We start from the raw sequence: 15,067 nt of genomic DNA, 5'->3' as shown, positions 1-15,067 counted from the left end.
TTATTTTGTTGATCTGGAAGTTTGGAAGCTCATGTGTAGGTCCATACTTAACCCCGGCCCGATATCACAGTTTGCTGATTTGGTAGTCCAACATTTTGAGGTTTCCCGGCAGCCCAAGTGGCCTTTCCGTTCCGTCTGCGGCCGATTCAAAGAAAGCACGACCCCCTCTAAGGTCTACGAAGAGTTTGCAGCAAAAGAACGCGAACAGCAGGCTTCCACAGCCGCGGCTACTGTGGTCGAATCTAGCACTTGTGAAACTCGCCCTGCGATCGGCAAGGAGACACAGGACAGCACTGTGTCTAAAGAAAGCCAAAGTGCATTGTTGGGCTCCAAGATGAAGGCAGCCAACTCTCATCACGTTCAGCTGCCGACGAACCTCAGCCGAAAACGGGCCGCTGCGGAAAGCGTGACTGGTTCCGCTTCGGAGCAGCGCTCGAAACGACTATGTGCAAACGATCCCCCCATCCGGAGGGCTCCTGCAAAGCAGGCTGGGCCCCAGGCCGCTGCGAAAAGCGTGACCATTGCCGCTTTGGAGCAGCGCCCGAAAAGACCAGCAAACGATCCCCCCATCCAGAAGGCTTCTGCAAAACAGGCTGAGCCCCAGGCCGCTACGAAAAGCGTGACTGATTCCGCTTTAAAACGGCGCTCAAAAAGACCATTTGCAAACGATCCCCCCATCCCGAAGGCTCCTGCAAAGCAAGCAAAACCTCAGGCCGCTACGAAAAGCGTGACCAATTCCGCTTTTGAGCAGCGCCCAAAAAGACCATTTGCAAACGATCCCCCCATCCCGAAGGCTCCTGCTAAGCAGGCAGAACCCGAAAGCTGTGCAAACTGTGGTGACGATTCGCATAAACTCGGCACGTGCGCCAGACCCGCTCAAGAAGGTGTTCTTAAAGGTTGTCCGAGGTGCAATTCGACGGATCACAACATCGATGAATGCGCCACCTGGCCAAACCTTCCATTTGCGTATCAGTACCGCTCACTTGTCCTCGACCGTGGCAACAGGCCGCCCTTGGCTACTCGCAACAGCCGCCTTTGGTACAAAGTTCTTGTCGCCCATCTTGAGGCTTCTCCGGACAATTCGCCACCAAGTACTTTCCCTTGGACTACCGCCTTTGGCCGCCAGGTTGCGCAAGAGCTAAGGAAGGATAATGGCAGAGGTCACCCGGTCAACAGGTATCGTAACCACTGGTTGCTGCCAGTGGATCCCATGACCAAAGACTGGCAGAGTGTGCAACGGTACTTTGGAAGCGGCATGGAGCCGCAACTCCAGGGATGAAGGGGTTCTACGTTTTGGTAAGGCCCGTCGTCGTGGGCGGACCTGTACGAAGTAGTTGAGGAACTATTCAATCGCTGGCTTTCCATTTTCCGTTGGCTGCTCTCGCTTTGTGTTCCTCGAATCTCCACGAAGCTCTGTAGGCTAAAAGAGTCTCGCAGCTGCATCTCAGATCGAGGATGCGAACCGTACATTGAGAACTGTCAGTCCAGGTCAAATCACTGCGTCTGGACCGGACGCGGTCCAGGGGGGGCCGAGGCGTACGCGCGCCTTTGGCACCCTCATGTCAGTATGATCCTGGCCATTACATCGTCACAAGGCCCCGGGCTGAACTGACATGCAGTCCCGGATGCCAACACCCATGACCAAGGGGCAGTAAAGTATCTCGAGACATGAGCCACAATCTAGTCCATACAATGGCAGAAAGACGGTTGACTGCGATGACAATGGGCACAGCCTCGCCATCAGCAGGACTGTACAGAGCAGCATTGAACTTGCACAAAGTACGTTTTCTGCACGTCTAATACTTGAACGGCACCCCGTCCCTGCCTCCGCCGCGCCGGTTCCTCCACACGTAATAGCAGTGCATGGCGACGCAGTTGGCCGCCACGAACAGCAGCAGCGCCGCGTTGGTCCAATGGCCCGTCGGGTATCCCGCGGCCGCCTCGTCGGCCTTGTAGATCCACACCCCGACGATCTGGCCCGGCGCGCCCATGGAGACGTTGAGCGCAATGGCCAGGCCGATGGCGGCGGTGGAGTGTAGGTTCGACGACAGCCAGCCCAGCAGCGGCGGGATGCACGAGAAGGCACCTGATGCGGCGACGATGAGGCATCCGTACCGTTCCTGCTCCGGTCAGCAGTGCGATACGCGAGGGGGAGGCTGGACATGAATGGATGGACGCACCGTGTAGCTGTGGGCGGGGAGCAGGGCCGAGCCGATGAAGCCTGCGGCGCCAATGGTTGAGAAGACGGCTGAGTGTAAGGCCCGGCTGCTCCTGTTAGCTTCGTGCTCACTCAGGTGAGGTGTGTGTGTGTGTGTATGTATAAGACAAGGGAGGGAAAGGAGGCGTACGCGTTGTGGCGGTCGCCGGACCAGGACACGAGCAGCGTCACGACGTAGGCGGCCGCGTACGGCGGCACAGTCATGAGCTGCGCTTTGAGATCGGCAAACTACGGCGCCGTGTTATAATCAGCATTCCCATGCCTGACGGGGCCAACGGTGCGTTGCGTGCGGTACGAACCCCCAAGCCCGCCACAATGGACGGCGTAAAGAGCGACAGGCTCGAGAAGGGCGTCGATATGCCAAAGTAAATCTACCAACAGTCAGCATTCGTCACGCCCTTGACTTTCAGTCGAGACCCCGTTCTCACAATGTAGTGCACCCATAGCCTCCACTCCAGGAGCGTCTCCTTGGCCTCCCTCCACGTCAGCGACTCGCTGGAGCCGTGCGAGCCCTGGTCCGCGAGCCGCCGGCACGCCAGGTCCTTTTCGTCGGCCGTCAGCCAGCCGGCCGTCTCAGGGTAGTCGGGCAGCAGGAACCAGACGAAGACGGAGGAGATGACGGAGGGGATGCCCTCGAGGATGAAGAGCCAGCGCCAGCCCGACAGGCCGCCGACGCGGTTCATGTGGCCGACGCCGTACGCGATGGCGCCGCCAAAGGCACCCGCGAGCGTCGCCGAGGCGAGGATGGCGGCGACGCGGACGGAGCGCTCCTCGGTGCGGTACCAAAACGTCAGGTAGTAGACGAGACCCGGAAAGAGGCCTGCGCTAGATGAGCATGGGGGAAAATGGGGAGGGAGACGATCTGGGGGGGGGGGGGCGCACCAGCTTCGAAGACGCCCAAGAGGAAGCGCACCGCGGTGACGGATGGGTAGTTGTGCGTGCCGCCGAGGCCCATGGTGATGGCGCCCCACGACAGCATGAGAAAGGCGATCCAGCGGCTGGGGCGGAGGCGCTTGAGGAAGTAGTTGGAGGGCACCTCGAAGACGGCGTAGGCGACGAGGAAGACCATGAGCGCGATGGTGTACTCAAAGGCCGTCATGCGCGTCTCGTGGAGCAGGTCGTTGCCGGTGGACGAGTTGAGCACCTTGGCGTTGCCAATGTTGGAGCGGTCGAGGTAGCACAGCAGGTAGATGGCGGCCGTGAGCGGGATGATGCGCAGGTCCTGCTTGCGGAGGAGGGCCTTTTCGCGGGCGACGGCGGCGGCGTCGTTGTCGTCGTGGATGCTGCGCGGCGTGTCGCTGCCGCTGGGAGACGGGCACTGGGAGGCGTGTCACTGTCAGATCGCATTCCGTGAGGCATTGCTTTGCCCTGTCTCGCATCGCATTGCAGGGCATTGCACGGCGGTGGCGGGACGGAACTCTCACCTCCTTGGTGGCCTCGACGTCCTCCATCTGCGCCGTGAAGCCAAGGGCATCATCGCCGGCCTTGGTCGCTGCCATGGTGTTGGCGGAGCGGCAGCTACTGGAAGTCGTCCCAGACAATCGCTCAGCCTGGGGAAAGCGGGCTTGAGTCGTCGACGACGATGATGGTGCGCGCAGCTGCCCCCGGGTCTCCGCACTTCGTATTTGTATCGTGACCGGCGGCACGCACGTGGTGGCGGGCTGCACAGGGGTGGTCCATCCGTGGGGTTGCGAGCGAACCACGACTTTGATGCGGTGTGTAAGCAGTTGAGCTACCTAGCGATGTGGAATCGACAGCGATGCCGACGTCGGCTTCGAGGACCGACGCGGTCTGGGTCCCGGCGCACACATTCGTTGCCATCGTTGGCGGCAAAGGGGGAGCTTGTTGGTGCAGCGTCTTCAGCTCAGCGGGCCGTATCCGCCGGGCCCCCTGTAGAATGTTCTGGGCACGATCCTATTGGGCGTCCACTGGAGATCCCCGCTGGGTGCCCGACGGACCCCTGGCGCGGTGGCTTTGGGGGCGTGCGGGGGAATCTGCGGGGGCGCCGTGCCTGCCCAGGTGCCCATCGTGGGGGTGGTGGCGGCCCACTGCCCAGGGCGAGGTTCATTGACGGTTGGCCTTCGCCCCCAACGTCAGCACTCGGCACTTGTCCCTTAGGCGTTTGTCCAACGCTCGGCGCCTTCGTCTGAAGTTTACGGTAGCATTGCGTCTTCACAACAGCCGCAACTACTACCCCTACAGCGCGCGCGTTGCTCGCAGATGCCTGTCATGTCAAAGGCACTTCGTACATACTCGGTCAGCGCCTCGCTCTCCAGCGCCTCTGGCCAGCATGCGGCCCGTTCGCCTCGTACGATCAGCTGCTCGCGGCCTGACCCCACGCAGACGCCCAGGCAGGCAACTTTCTGCGACATGGTGAATATGTTTTAAATTCTCTTGCCATTGCCGGATCGTACGCGACGAAATCCTGGGCTCGTCTGTCGCGCCTACGGTGCCAAGTCATATGCGGGCCACAACGCCGTGCGGCTCCCATGGTACAGATCCCAGACCGAAGCCAGTACGATGCTGTGGCTCTCCGCACAGGAGCGCAGCCGTCATCTAGTCTACAGGCCCATTCCGAGCACACGAACCTCCCGTGGTCACTCCTGCTCCTCCGCCTCGGGCGCAATCTTCTCGTCCGGCACCGGCGCCGTGAGGCCCAGCGTCGCCGCAATGTTGAACAGCCGCGCCTTCTCCTCGTGCGCCGCCGTGTCGCCAAACGCAATGTCCATGTCCTCGAGGCTCTTGCCCTTGGTCTCGGGCACGACAAAGTAGACAAACACGAGCGCGATCAGGGCAAACGCCGCGAAGAAGATGTACGTGCCCCATCTGATCGTCTCCAGCATGTCGGGCGTGACGAGCCCGATGATGAAGTTGCACATCCAGGTGCAGCTCGTCGTGATGGCCATGGCCTTGGACCTGTTGCCGAGGTTGAAGATTTCGGACGGCAGGACCCAGCCGATGGGCGCAAACGAGTAGGAAAAGTTGATGTCGTAGATGTAGATGAAGGCGATGCCCGTCCACGCAGCCGTCTTGTGCGACTGGAGGTCCGAGTATGCCCCGACGATGGCCCCCACAATCACCAGCGAGACAAACGTCCCCGCCGCGCCGCACATGAGCAGCGGGCGCCGTCCGACTTTGTCGATGAGGAACAGCGCGGGAAGCGTCGAGAGCGTGTTGACGATGCCGTACACGCCCGTCGCCAGCAACGACGTGGCGTTGCCGGAGAGGCCAAGCTGCCCGAAGATTGTCGGCGCATAGTAGATCATTGCGTTGCAACCGATGAACTGTCCATGCATCTCAGTCAGTCCCGTTGAACGCGCGAGGCCAATGTTGTCCTACACGGAGCCAGTCTCACCTGCTGCAAGAACATCGTCCCCGACCCGACAAAGAGCCGACGAAACGCGGGCCAGGTCGACACCAGGGATGAGTATTGCGCGAGATACAGGGCGGCGCCGGTCTTGCCGGGAAACTTATCGCGGGCCATGGACTCGTCAAAGAGGACTTCGGCCTTGATGGAGAGATACTCCTCGCGGAGCACGTCAGAGTCCGGATGCACTCGGCGCAGTCTCGCCAGGGACTTGAGCGCCTTGTCCTCATTTTTGCGCATTAGATAGAAGCGCGGCGACTCGGGGTAGAAGATCATGCCGACGCCGAGGACGATGGCGGGCGCGATCTGGAGCGCAAACGGCACGCGCCACGAGGCGTCGCTCTGCCCCGTGCAGCCGTTGGGGCCGACGTCTCGGTAGGGGTCGAACTGGGAGTCCGCGCCGGTGTAGGGAATGTCTGGCGCGCAGCGAGTGCCACCAATGTATTGCGTCCCATACTCAAGCCAGTAGCTGACTAGGATGCCGAGCGTAATGCTCACTGAGGACCGGTCAGCCCAAGTCAAAGTAGCACGGTCGGGCGCCGACTTACGCTGCTGCAGCACGACAAGGGTACCGCGGATGCCCGCCGTCGAGACCTCGGACATGTACATGGGTACAATCATGGTGAGCATCCCCACGGCGAGGCCCGCGACCGCTCGGCCCCCGAACAGCACGCCAGTGGTGCTGGCGGCGGCCTGAAGGGCGGAACCCAGGACGAAGACCACCACGGCGGCCAGCATCGATCCCTTTCGGCCGAATCGGTCCGCGATGGGCCCATTGATGAGCGACCCGAACCACGCCGCCAACAGCAGCGTCGACACGAACCAGCCCTTGAAGCTGCTGTCCGTGTAGATGCGTGGGAAGAGGGCGCCGAAAGATTCCATCTTGAGGACGCCCGACACGACGCCCTGGTCGTAGCCAAAGAGGAAGCCGCCCAGGGAGGCAAACTGGACGAACGGTCAGCGAGGGGCTGCAGGAAGAGCGCGCAGAGAGCATCGTACCGCAGAGAGGCCAAAAATGTACGGATTCTCCCGCACTTGGCGGAACACGCTTTTGGAGGCGCCACTCTCGACAAGTGCCATGGTGATTGCTGCTGTTGACGATCCGATGCTGGAACCTGACCACACGGTTGACGATTCTTATATGTTTTCCGAGTCAGGCACTGCAGTTACATTTTTACCCCGCGTTTTCCCAGATGTCGGGGTGCCGCGAGCAAATCATTGTGGGTCGGAGATGTGTCGTCCGGCCCAATGTGAAGATGCTGATCGTCAACAACCCCACGCCCAATGCCGGAGGACAGAAGTCCGCCTGGGTTCGCGACGACGACGGCGTCGACATCACACTTGTCCAAAGTCGGTCCAGCAGAGCGAGTTGAAGACGTCGGGGTCCATCCAGGACATGTCCAGCTCCTCCTCTGGGAACGCCGCGGTCACGTCGTCGTGCGGCAGCACGTGGCTAAGGATATCGGCGCATCGGGCCGCGAGCGGGTTGTCCGACAGCAGATTGCGAAAGGTGAAGCTCGCCTTCTCGACGTCGGCCTGCCACGACGCCAGCCCGGGCGCCTGCGGGTCGCCCAGGATCGCGAGGGCGCTGATGAGGGCAGCGTGGAAGAGGAAATTCGTCGCGTACCAGTTGATGAGCCTCGTCATGCGCACCTGGCCGAGGAACTCGTGGATGGACACAATGGTCGCGCTGGCCGCGTGGACGGCAACGTCCCTACAGCGGTTGTCGACGTCGGTCGCGGCGAGGCCCGAGTCTTGCGTGCGCTTCATGGCCCGGCACAGCACCAGCTGGCGGAAGAGGATGATCTGCAGGTTCCAAAAGCGCCACCACAGCCGGGCCCGCGTGAATAGGTACCAGGCGTCCGCGGCCGCCGGCTCGCCGTTGAACGCAAAGTAGCCGGGGAGCGTCTGCGCCCACGACTCGAGCGACTGGTTGAGGCGCATGGCCTCCTCCGGCGACACACCGCACGGGGAGAGCAGCCGGTTGGAGATGTGGTTCGAGTGGACGTGGAAGTCGCACTGCGCCTTGATGCCCGAGTAGCGCGTGGGCAGCGCCGACTCCTCGGGCATGTCGACGGTCCGCGGCGTGAGCTGCTCGTCGTTGACGTTGAGCACGCTCTTGACGTCCATGGCCTCGCCGGCGGGCAGCAGGATCGGCCGGCCAAACGTCGTCGAGGCACCGCTATCAAACATGTACAGGCCCCACCACACGCGCCGGCGCATCTCCCGTTGAAGGTGGCTGATGTTCCAGGCCGGCAGCTCCCTGTGCAGGCCGAGGCTGAGGGCCATGCGCACGGCGAGCCCGAGCAGGTTCCCGCCCGTGTTGGGCTTGTTGCGCTTCTGGCTCAGGTTGCTCAGCAGCACCAGTGCCTGCACCAGCGTCATGTTGGCACTCTCAAAGAGCGACTCGTCCTCGCGGAAGGAGATGGCGCGGTGGTACAGCGCGTCCTCGAGCTCGCAATCCTCGCTGTCCAAGCACCATGCTCCCAGAGCCAGTATCGTGTGAAGCAGGGCCTGCCAGGACGCCGTGCTGGGGCGCGGGATGAGCTGGTGGTACTGGGCCATAAAGGTCGCCTCGTGCACAAACGGATACGACGAGTGGTACACGGAGAAGTACGAGTCCAGCAGCTGGTTCAGCACCTGGCCCGATTCGAGAGACCGCTGGATGTGCGTCGGCGTCGGCGTAGGGCGGCTGGGCGGGGACGCGCCGGGCCGGGGCTCGAGATGAGACCTCTGGCCGTCCACCCAGGCGAGGAGGGCACGCAGGAAGAAGACACCGGCGGTGGACCCTGCCAAAGTCAGCGCGAGCCGCACAAGCCGCCCATCGAGATGATGCTCCTACCTAGATAGCCCGCTCCGGTTGGTTCCACGGAGAGCGCCGCCATGCCGTCGACGAGTTCGTTGGCATCTTCCTGCCAATCGTAGCCGTCGGCGGCGTCGGGGACGGCCTCGGCAAATGACTCCCTGGGCTCGCTCAACGGTGCGCTCGCCAGAGCCTCCATGCGTGGGCTGCTGACGAACGTCAGCGCTTCGTCGACGTTGAGGTCCGGCAGCTTCTCGGCCACGAGCTTCTCGAGGCTTTGCAGACGGCGTTCCACCGCAGTAAGGTATCTGCCAGCACGATTGTCAGCTCACATCCGCAAGGCCAGGCGCCGGGAAACCCACGCTCGGGTGAGAGGCGACCGGACAACCCTGCCGCTGTAATGGCAGGGCCGGCGGTTCTGCACACAAGCCGTGCAGCTAGGGCGGTCTTTGGAGCACTATCTCTGTGAGCGGAGCCAACGTCGCCCGCGGGGGCGAGACCGCCTTTACCTTGAGCTTCTTGATGCGGCATGCATCGCACTGGTCGGTCACGCCGTTAGCGGGCTGCATGCGCACATGGGGTCAAAGGACGAGGCCGTACCGAGAGATTTGCGTCACGGCCTTGAGGCTCCATTCTGACGGCGCATGTCGCTCAGGCCAGTCGTCTGATGCGTATGTCGTCGAATGGCGCGAGCAACCTTGCCCACGACGCGCTCGCGACGAGCGAGCCTGTGCCTGCGACCGAGCGAGGCGCGACCCAGGATGCTACCAGCTGTCTGTCCGGTGCAAGCAATCAGCACGATGGACACGGCCCTCGTAGGCTCGTCTGCGTGGTGGTGTCGAGAAGTGGCGTGTTGAGATGAGGCTGAAGTTTGGGATGCCATGTCTCGCACGAGCAGGCTTCCCCACTTGCCTTGCGCGGACGTCGACTGGTTCTGCGACAACCTCACAGCGCCACGTGAGGTCGCACGCCAAGTCTCATTCATGCGCCGGCTACCAACGTGCATCAGTGCCAGTTTCTGGGTGCAAAGCGCATTCATTGACCGATTATTAGCACAAGATGTCAGCAACTGCATTGACTGAACATTTATGGTTCTGTCTGAGCATGCTGCTGCCATACATGACCCGTCAATTCATGGTTCACTTTCCCCCCCACTGCGGCTCACCGCAACTCTCATTTTGCACAATCGCCAAACCAAGACCCAGCACATCGACTGATGCGTGCCTGGTTCGTCGCGCGCATAAAAAAAAATCGGTGCACGGCTTCACCACGCATGGTGCGCACCGGCAAAAAGTTTGACACCTGAGGGATTCGAACCCTCGCCTATTACTAGACCGCGAATAGGGAGCTCGGAAGACCGAAGCGAGAACCTGAACACGGCGCCTTAGACCACTCGGCCAAAGTGCCTTTGTGTTACAACTTGCGTTGCTTGTGGGTCAAGAGGATGCCTAATGGTTCCCAAGAGCCTGACGCGGCCGTTGGCCCACGATGCGCCGCCAGCCCACTCCAACGCTCCAGCGCCCACGTCAAACTGACATCGCCGCCACAGGTCTGGTCCACATGGACGCCTCTGCTAGTCCCCAACGGGTCACTGTGGCGAGAAGCCTCTGCGAGAATGGGGCGATGCCCGCTTCAGGCCTTGAGACGAGACTGCCGACAAAAACACCACGCCGCTGCCAATGACCATTTTGCCGGCGCCCGGTCCCATCGGCTCCGGGTCCGGGGCACGACGGTTTGTTTATTAGGCGAGGAGGTGCTGCGAGCGGTTCGCGGAGCGCACCGTGGCCGATGCACGGAGAGCGGTCGCACGGAGGGCGCCCCGTGCGACCGCCCTCCCTGTCGATTCTCACGATTGCTCCCTTACGAGGCAAACCAGTCGCAACACTTGGCGGTGCGGCAGCGCGCGGAGACCGGGCAGAACCGACGGGACGGGGCCAAAGGGGCGCGTTGTGAAAACAAATATATAAATCGCCAGCTCTCTGCCACAACCGTGGTGCTCAATAAACAGACATGACCGCATCGCAGACGTAGCTTCGTATCATGGACTTTCCCACCGAGGCCGGCACGTCACTGACCCGCGTCGACGCCGACGACGCCTCGACGACGCCCGAGCTGCTCCTCTCCATACTCGAGCGCGACGGCGCCGTCATCGTGCGCAACCTGGCATCCGAGGACCTCTGCCGACGCATGCGGGCGGACCTCAAGCCTAGCTTCGACAGCGACAGGGTCGACGAGTCGGGCTTCTTCCCCTCGACGACCAAGCGCGCCCACGGGGTGCTCCGATACTCGGACGCGACCGCCGAGCATCTCGTCAACCCCCTCTTCCTCGACACAGCCAACGCGCTGCTCAGCTCGCACTACACATACTGGGAGGGCCAGAAGCGCCTCTCGGTCGTGGGCAAGCCGCAGATCGCGAGCATCGTGGGCTTCCGCGTCGAGCCCGGCGGCAAGCAGCAGGCCCTACACCGCGACGACGCCGACTACCACACGCGCAACTGCGACTTCCCCGTCATGCTGGGCTGCGTCACCGCCCTGACCAAGACGACCAAGGAGAACGGCGCGACCATTGTCATCCCCAAGAGCCACAAGTGGGGTCCGGACCGGTGCCCCCACGACCACGAAGCAATGCCGGCGGAACTCGGCGTCGGCGACGCCGCCATCTTCGTAGGAAACGTCTACCACGCGGGGGGCGCCAACGTGACCAAGTGAGCGGGGCCCTTTGCTGCTTTGCCGTTTCCACTTCCACCCAGCGCTGACCAGAGCAGAGACGAGGCGCGTGAGACGATCGGCGTGTTCCTATGCAAGGGCACGCTCCGGCAGGAGGAGAATTCGTACCTCGAAATTCCGCCCGAGGTGGCCAAGGAGCGCGGCTTCTCGCCCCAGGTGCTGCGGCTGCTGGGCTACGGCATGTGCCAGCCCGCACTCGGCTTCTACAAGTATCAGGACCCCATGAAGGTCATCTTTGGCATCAACGATGGCGAGACGGTGCAGAAGTAGGCCCGGAGGGTGGCGGGGGGTGCATCGTGTCCGTTCACAGCGGGAGGATGCGGAATCCGTTTTGCTGCAGGTCCCGGCCGAGAGGCTGCCAGTCGGTGTGCTCGCTCTCCCAAAAGATGCGGAGAAACTTGAGCACGTCGCGGAAGTGGCTGAAGCTGGTGGCATCGGTGATGGTCTCGAATAGCGTAGCGATAGTCTCCTGCCGGCGCGGGTCGCCGTGGCACTCGGTGCCGGCGACAAAGGCCGGCCAGGGCAGGTTCTGCGCGCACAGCGTAGCGTCTTCCAAGGCGGCAAATTGCTCAAACAACTTGACCATGGACGCCTCGCGGTCAATGTGCTCCGTGGCGACGAGGTCGAGGCAGCGGTAGGCGTAGATGACACCCGCGTGGTGGTAGATGTCGACCAGCCGGATGAAGTCGCGGCTGTCGACCGCCGACGGCTGCATCTGCAGGCGACCCGCGGCCAGGAGCGTCGCGCCGCGGGCCTGCTCAAACTGCGAGCGGATGGCCGAGGGCGTCAACTCGGCGGCCAAGGTCGAGGCGTCGCCGACGGCGTACATGCGCCGGCGGGAAACGAGCGTCACCTGGTGGACGAGGGTCAGGTACCGTGCGAACAGGCCGTCGGCCATGCTCGGCGGCGGGAGCACCGTGTTCTCCACGTCGGACAGGTCAAACGACGTCGACGTGGCCATGACGTCGAAGACGGCCAGCTGGTTGCGCAAAAAGTCAAAGACGCGCGTGCAGCATTGGGTGTTGTGGCCAAAGACGTTTGCAATGGTGCGGGCGGCCATGCGGTGGCTCTCGGCGGCGCCGGTCTGGGCGTTTGCCATTTCGTACGTGGAAATCATGAGGATGGCGGCCAGCATCCACTCGGCGTCGGCAATGTCGGACTGCGAGGTGAGCTCGAAGCCGCCCGTCAGCCGGCCCGTCATGTCCTTGACGTGCTCCTGGATGAGGTTGAGACAGGCGTCTCGGGCGGCCTCGGAGAAGCGGGGCGTCTCGTGGTCAAAGGTGAGGCCCCCGTGGTGGGCGGAGATGGCGGCGACGGCGAGGCGGAGGCCGGGCGTGTTGGCCGCGCGGGGCAGGACGCGGCTGCGGTAGTCGTTGTTGGCCGAGTCGAACCACACCATGAGCCCGGCGATGTTCTTGTCGTAGTACTCGATGAACTCGCGGGCCGACTTGCGCAGCGTGTTGTCGAGGCTGGCGGGGCTCACAATGACCGTCTGGCCGGGGCCCGCCGACGTGGGCGGCGCCGTGGCGGCCGCGGGTGTCGCTGCCCCCGACGCGGCTGGGGCGCCCGCCGACGACGACGATGCCGCCGCCGCCGGGGCCGAGCCTCGCCTGGCCGAGCTGCCTTCCGTCTCGTCAGAGTCTGGCTCCGGCGAGCGGCTGGCGAGGCCCGGCAGAGGCACGTTCTGGCCCTTGAGCTTGCCGCGGACAGCGACTCCGCCGGCCCAGCGCAGCCGGGGCCCGTAGCCCGGGCACGTCAGGCCCTTCTTCTCGCATTTCTTGCACGTCGGCTGGGTGAGGTCGCAGCGGATGCGACGCTTGGTGCAGGTGCTGCAGCCTGGGCGTTGGGCGGGCAAAAAGTGTCAGCGTGCGTGCGTGCGTGCGTGCGTGCGTGCCCCTCTCTCGCTCTCGCTCTCTCTCTCACTCTCAACGGTCTCAATCAATTCAAACAGACAAGACGCCTACTACCTACCCTTGGAGCCGTGGCGGCGGGCGGCCGCCGCTTTCAGGGCATTGTCACTCTGGCGCCGCGTCTCGGGCATAAGGGGGGAGTGGCCGCCGGACGCAGCAGCAACGGCATTCGTGACGTGTGAGCTCGGCTCGACTCGACTCGAGATGGAAGCGGGCGGCGAGGCGGTGGGCAGCGACCAGCGGTTGGGGTGATTAAAGGTCTAAGTTGATTCGCCGCCAAGCGCAGGCCGCAGCGTGGGGAAGACGTTCGCCGCAGCCCACCAAAAACGCGGGCTTGCCTGCTCTCGGAGTAGCTGCACCTGGCGCACGCATCAACTCATTGTCACCTGGTCTGGTCTGGTCTGGTCTGCCTGCCACGCAGCCTTCCATCGCATCCATCAAACATGCTGCCGTGGCCGGTGCGCGTGTCCTCGTCCACGGTCTCCTCCAGTCACTCACTCTGTCCACGTCGAGCGTATTGTGAGGCCCGAATCACGCCCTTGCCTACCATTGTTCACTCACGCCGGCGCAGCATCAGCATCACGATTACGAACCTCGCCGTCCATGAATCACACTGAAACCATGAACGAGTATAAAATGGGCGCCCGTCGGGCTCGAGAAGGCGATTCTTTCTCTGCGGAATCCTCACACGCAACAGTGCCTACAACGCCTTCCCACGACTTTTCAGCGCAGCATCGTCTTTCCGCCTTGGCGCCTTTGCCCACAACGAACTCACGCAAGTTTTCAACCATCGCCAGGTAAGCCCAAGTGAACGGTGCCAACCATTCCCACATCCTCGAGCACGACAGCCCACGAGATCTCCTGCCCCCTTCCTAGCTCCGCAAGGACCCAGCCCAAGACTCCATGCCTCACGACGACCTCGCTGCCCGCGTCGAGCGCCTGCGCAGAGAGCTCGAGCGCCTGCAACGGGACGCGGGACACTGGGACATGCTCGCGCAAGACTTCGAAAGACGCAGCGAGCGTCTCGTGCGCCAAAACCAAGCCCTCGACGCGAGGATCAGCACCCTGCAACGCCAGGCAAACCAGCGCTAGATACACACACCTTCACTTTGTTCATCTGCCGACTTCCCTTTATTACAGCCATGCCCCACACTAGTAGCAGCCGCGAGCAGCTTCTCGAAACCCTCCTCGAGTATGAAATGGAAATCCCAGAGGCTGAGGCGGCCGCCGCGGAGGCCCAGAGGCGCTACGAATCTGCCAGGGCAGAGTTTGAGTATCTCTACAATATGAATCGGCGCCTGACACAACAATTGGCTCGTCTCCAGCAGCAGCTCGAAGGGCGGCGGCCGCGGCGATTCTACTGAGCCGAACCGCTGCCTCCTCATCCGTTACCGAGCAGCCCAGTCCGTAGACCCAGGGGTCCCTTCACCTCTTTCCACTGTTCTCTGCCCTCGCCCTTGAATACCAGAGGTCTCATGCCGCGATTGACCAGAAAAGTAGAGTCAAGCAGTGTGCCTCGGCGAGATCAACAACGACCTTCATCATTACCGGACCCCAACCACCCTTGCAAACAGCACATCCCCTTGTCGTTTTCTACGCCCCCCTCGACGCACACATGGGCGACCGAGAGCTCCGCTCTGCCGTCAAGGAGGCAGAGAAACAAGTCAAGGCTCTCAACAAGGCCACCCGCAAGCTCAACGAGCGCATGCTGGACCTCGCCGTCCGCCTCTCCAACATCCGGCAACAAAATCAACAACTGCGAGCGCGGATCGAGGACGCCCAGCAGCGCCTCGGGTAGACGCCAGCTGCCGACAAGGGTCGCTCTCGTGGGCATTGCGAGCGACGTCTTTTCTTTTCCTTCATATTTTTTTCTTTTTGGCTCTCTTCATGTCCCAGGCCGTCCAGCCAAGAGCGGCTCCTCGCTGCCGTCGGTGAAGCAGAGAGAGTGTGTCACCCTGCCAAGGGCTGTTCCTGACCTCCGAGTAGACGTACTGCAAGTAACGGACCGCCTGTCCCGCCTTTGCGAACAGAACCGCCAGTTG

General features: G+C 62.5%; 8 protein-coding genes and 1 non-coding gene across 9 annotated transcripts; 3 read left to right on the top strand and 6 right to left on the bottom strand.

Annotated features, from left to right (window-relative positions):
- Positions 1-1,687: 1,687 nt before the first annotated feature.
- Positions 1,688-3,717, bottom strand: JDV02_008944 (uncharacterized protein; the record flags this gene model as incomplete). Its single annotated transcript, XM_047990576.1, has 7 exons — positions 1,688-2,120; positions 2,181-2,265; positions 2,349-2,446; positions 2,518-2,589; positions 2,647-3,038; positions 3,101-3,536; positions 3,643-3,717. 7 exons carry the CDS (start codon positions 3,715-3,717, stop codon positions 1,797-1,799), a joined length of 1,482 nt encoding a protein of 493 aa, XP_047846585.1. The 3' UTR covers positions 1,688-1,796.
- A 1,098-nt stretch (positions 3,718-4,815) lies between these two features.
- JDV02_008943 (uncharacterized protein) lies at positions 4,816-6,665 on the bottom strand (the record flags this gene model as incomplete). The annotated part of the gene is made up of 4 exons (XM_047990575.1): positions 4,816-5,502; positions 5,574-6,082; positions 6,134-6,530; positions 6,585-6,665. The coding sequence occupies 4 exons, from the start codon at positions 6,663-6,665 to the stop codon at positions 4,816-4,818; spliced, it is 1,674 nt and encodes a 557-aa protein (XP_047846584.1).
- A 255-nt stretch (positions 6,666-6,920) lies between these two features.
- Positions 6,921-9,021, bottom strand: JDV02_008942 (uncharacterized protein; the record flags this gene model as incomplete). The annotated part of the gene is made up of 5 exons (XM_047990574.1): positions 6,921-8,374; positions 8,428-8,696; positions 8,751-8,845; positions 8,898-8,927; positions 8,989-9,021. 5 exons carry the CDS (start codon positions 9,019-9,021, stop codon positions 6,921-6,923), a joined length of 1,881 nt encoding a protein of 626 aa, XP_047846583.1.
- A 663-nt stretch (positions 9,022-9,684) lies between these two features.
- On the bottom strand, positions 9,685-9,795 carry JDV02_008941. Its single transcript has one exon. It is a non-coding gene; the product is annotated as a tRNA-Leu (tRNA).
- A 379-nt stretch (positions 9,796-10,174) lies between these two features.
- On the bottom strand, positions 10,175-13,280 carry JDV02_008939 (uncharacterized protein). The gene is made up of 2 exons (XM_047990572.1): positions 13,087-13,280; positions 10,175-12,951 (listed from the first exon to the last, which is right to left on the bottom strand). The coding sequence occupies exons 1-2, from the start codon at positions 13,154-13,156 to the stop codon at positions 11,420-11,422; spliced, it is 1,602 nt and encodes a 533-aa protein (XP_047846581.1). The 5' UTR covers positions 13,157-13,280; the 3' UTR covers positions 10,175-11,419.
- Positions 10,179-11,545, top strand: JDV02_008940 (uncharacterized protein). Its single transcript, XM_047990573.1, has 2 exons — positions 10,179-11,093; positions 11,154-11,545. Exons 1-2 carry the CDS (start codon positions 10,429-10,431, stop codon positions 11,383-11,385), a joined length of 897 nt encoding a protein of 298 aa, XP_047846582.1. The 5' UTR covers positions 10,179-10,428; the 3' UTR covers positions 11,386-11,545.
- Positions 13,281-13,928: 648 nt separating the features above from the next.
- JDV02_008938 (uncharacterized protein) lies at positions 13,929-14,117 on the top strand (the record flags this gene model as incomplete). The annotated part of the gene is made up of 1 exon (XM_047990571.1): positions 13,929-14,117. One exon carries the CDS (start codon positions 13,929-13,931, stop codon positions 14,115-14,117), a length of 189 nt encoding a protein of 62 aa, XP_047846580.1.
- Positions 14,118-14,167: 50 nt separating this feature from the next.
- On the top strand, positions 14,168-14,389 carry JDV02_008937 (uncharacterized protein; the record flags this gene model as incomplete). The annotated part of the gene is made up of 1 exon (XM_047990570.1): positions 14,168-14,389. One exon carries the CDS (start codon positions 14,168-14,170, stop codon positions 14,387-14,389), a length of 222 nt encoding a protein of 73 aa, XP_047846579.1.
- Positions 14,390-14,550: 161 nt separating this feature from the next.
- JDV02_008936 (uncharacterized protein) lies at positions 14,551-14,859 on the bottom strand (the record flags this gene model as incomplete). The annotated part of the gene is made up of 1 exon (XM_047990569.1): positions 14,551-14,859. The coding sequence occupies one exon, from the start codon at positions 14,857-14,859 to the stop codon at positions 14,551-14,553; it is 309 nt and encodes a 102-aa protein (XP_047846578.1).
- Positions 14,860-15,067: the final 208 nt, after the last annotated feature.

Source organism: Purpureocillium takamizusanense, chromosome 9 (assembly GCF_022605165.1).
Source record: "Purpureocillium takamizusanense chromosome 9, complete sequence".
Taxonomy (NCBI): domain Eukaryota; kingdom Fungi; phylum Ascomycota; class Sordariomycetes; order Hypocreales; family Ophiocordycipitaceae; genus Purpureocillium; species Purpureocillium takamizusanense.
This window is presented reverse-complemented; position numbering and strand designations above follow the sequence as displayed.

Coding starts and splice junctions, on each gene's coding strand:
- JDV02_008940 (XM_047990573.1), top strand. CDS start 10,429: ATGGACTTTCCCACCGAGGCCGGCACGTCACTGACCCGCGTCGACGCC. Junction 11,094..11,153: donor GGGGGCGCCAACGTGACCAA/GTGAGCGGGGCC, acceptor TGACCAGAGCAG/AGACGAGGCGCGTGAGACGA.
- JDV02_008939 (XM_047990572.1), bottom strand. CDS start 13,156: ATGCCCGAGACGCGGCGCCAGAGTGACAATGCCCTGAAAGCGGCGGCC. Junction 12,952..13,086: donor CCGCCGCCACGGCTCCAAGG/GTAGGTAGTAGG, acceptor CCCAACGCCCAG/GCTGCAGCACCTGCACCAAG.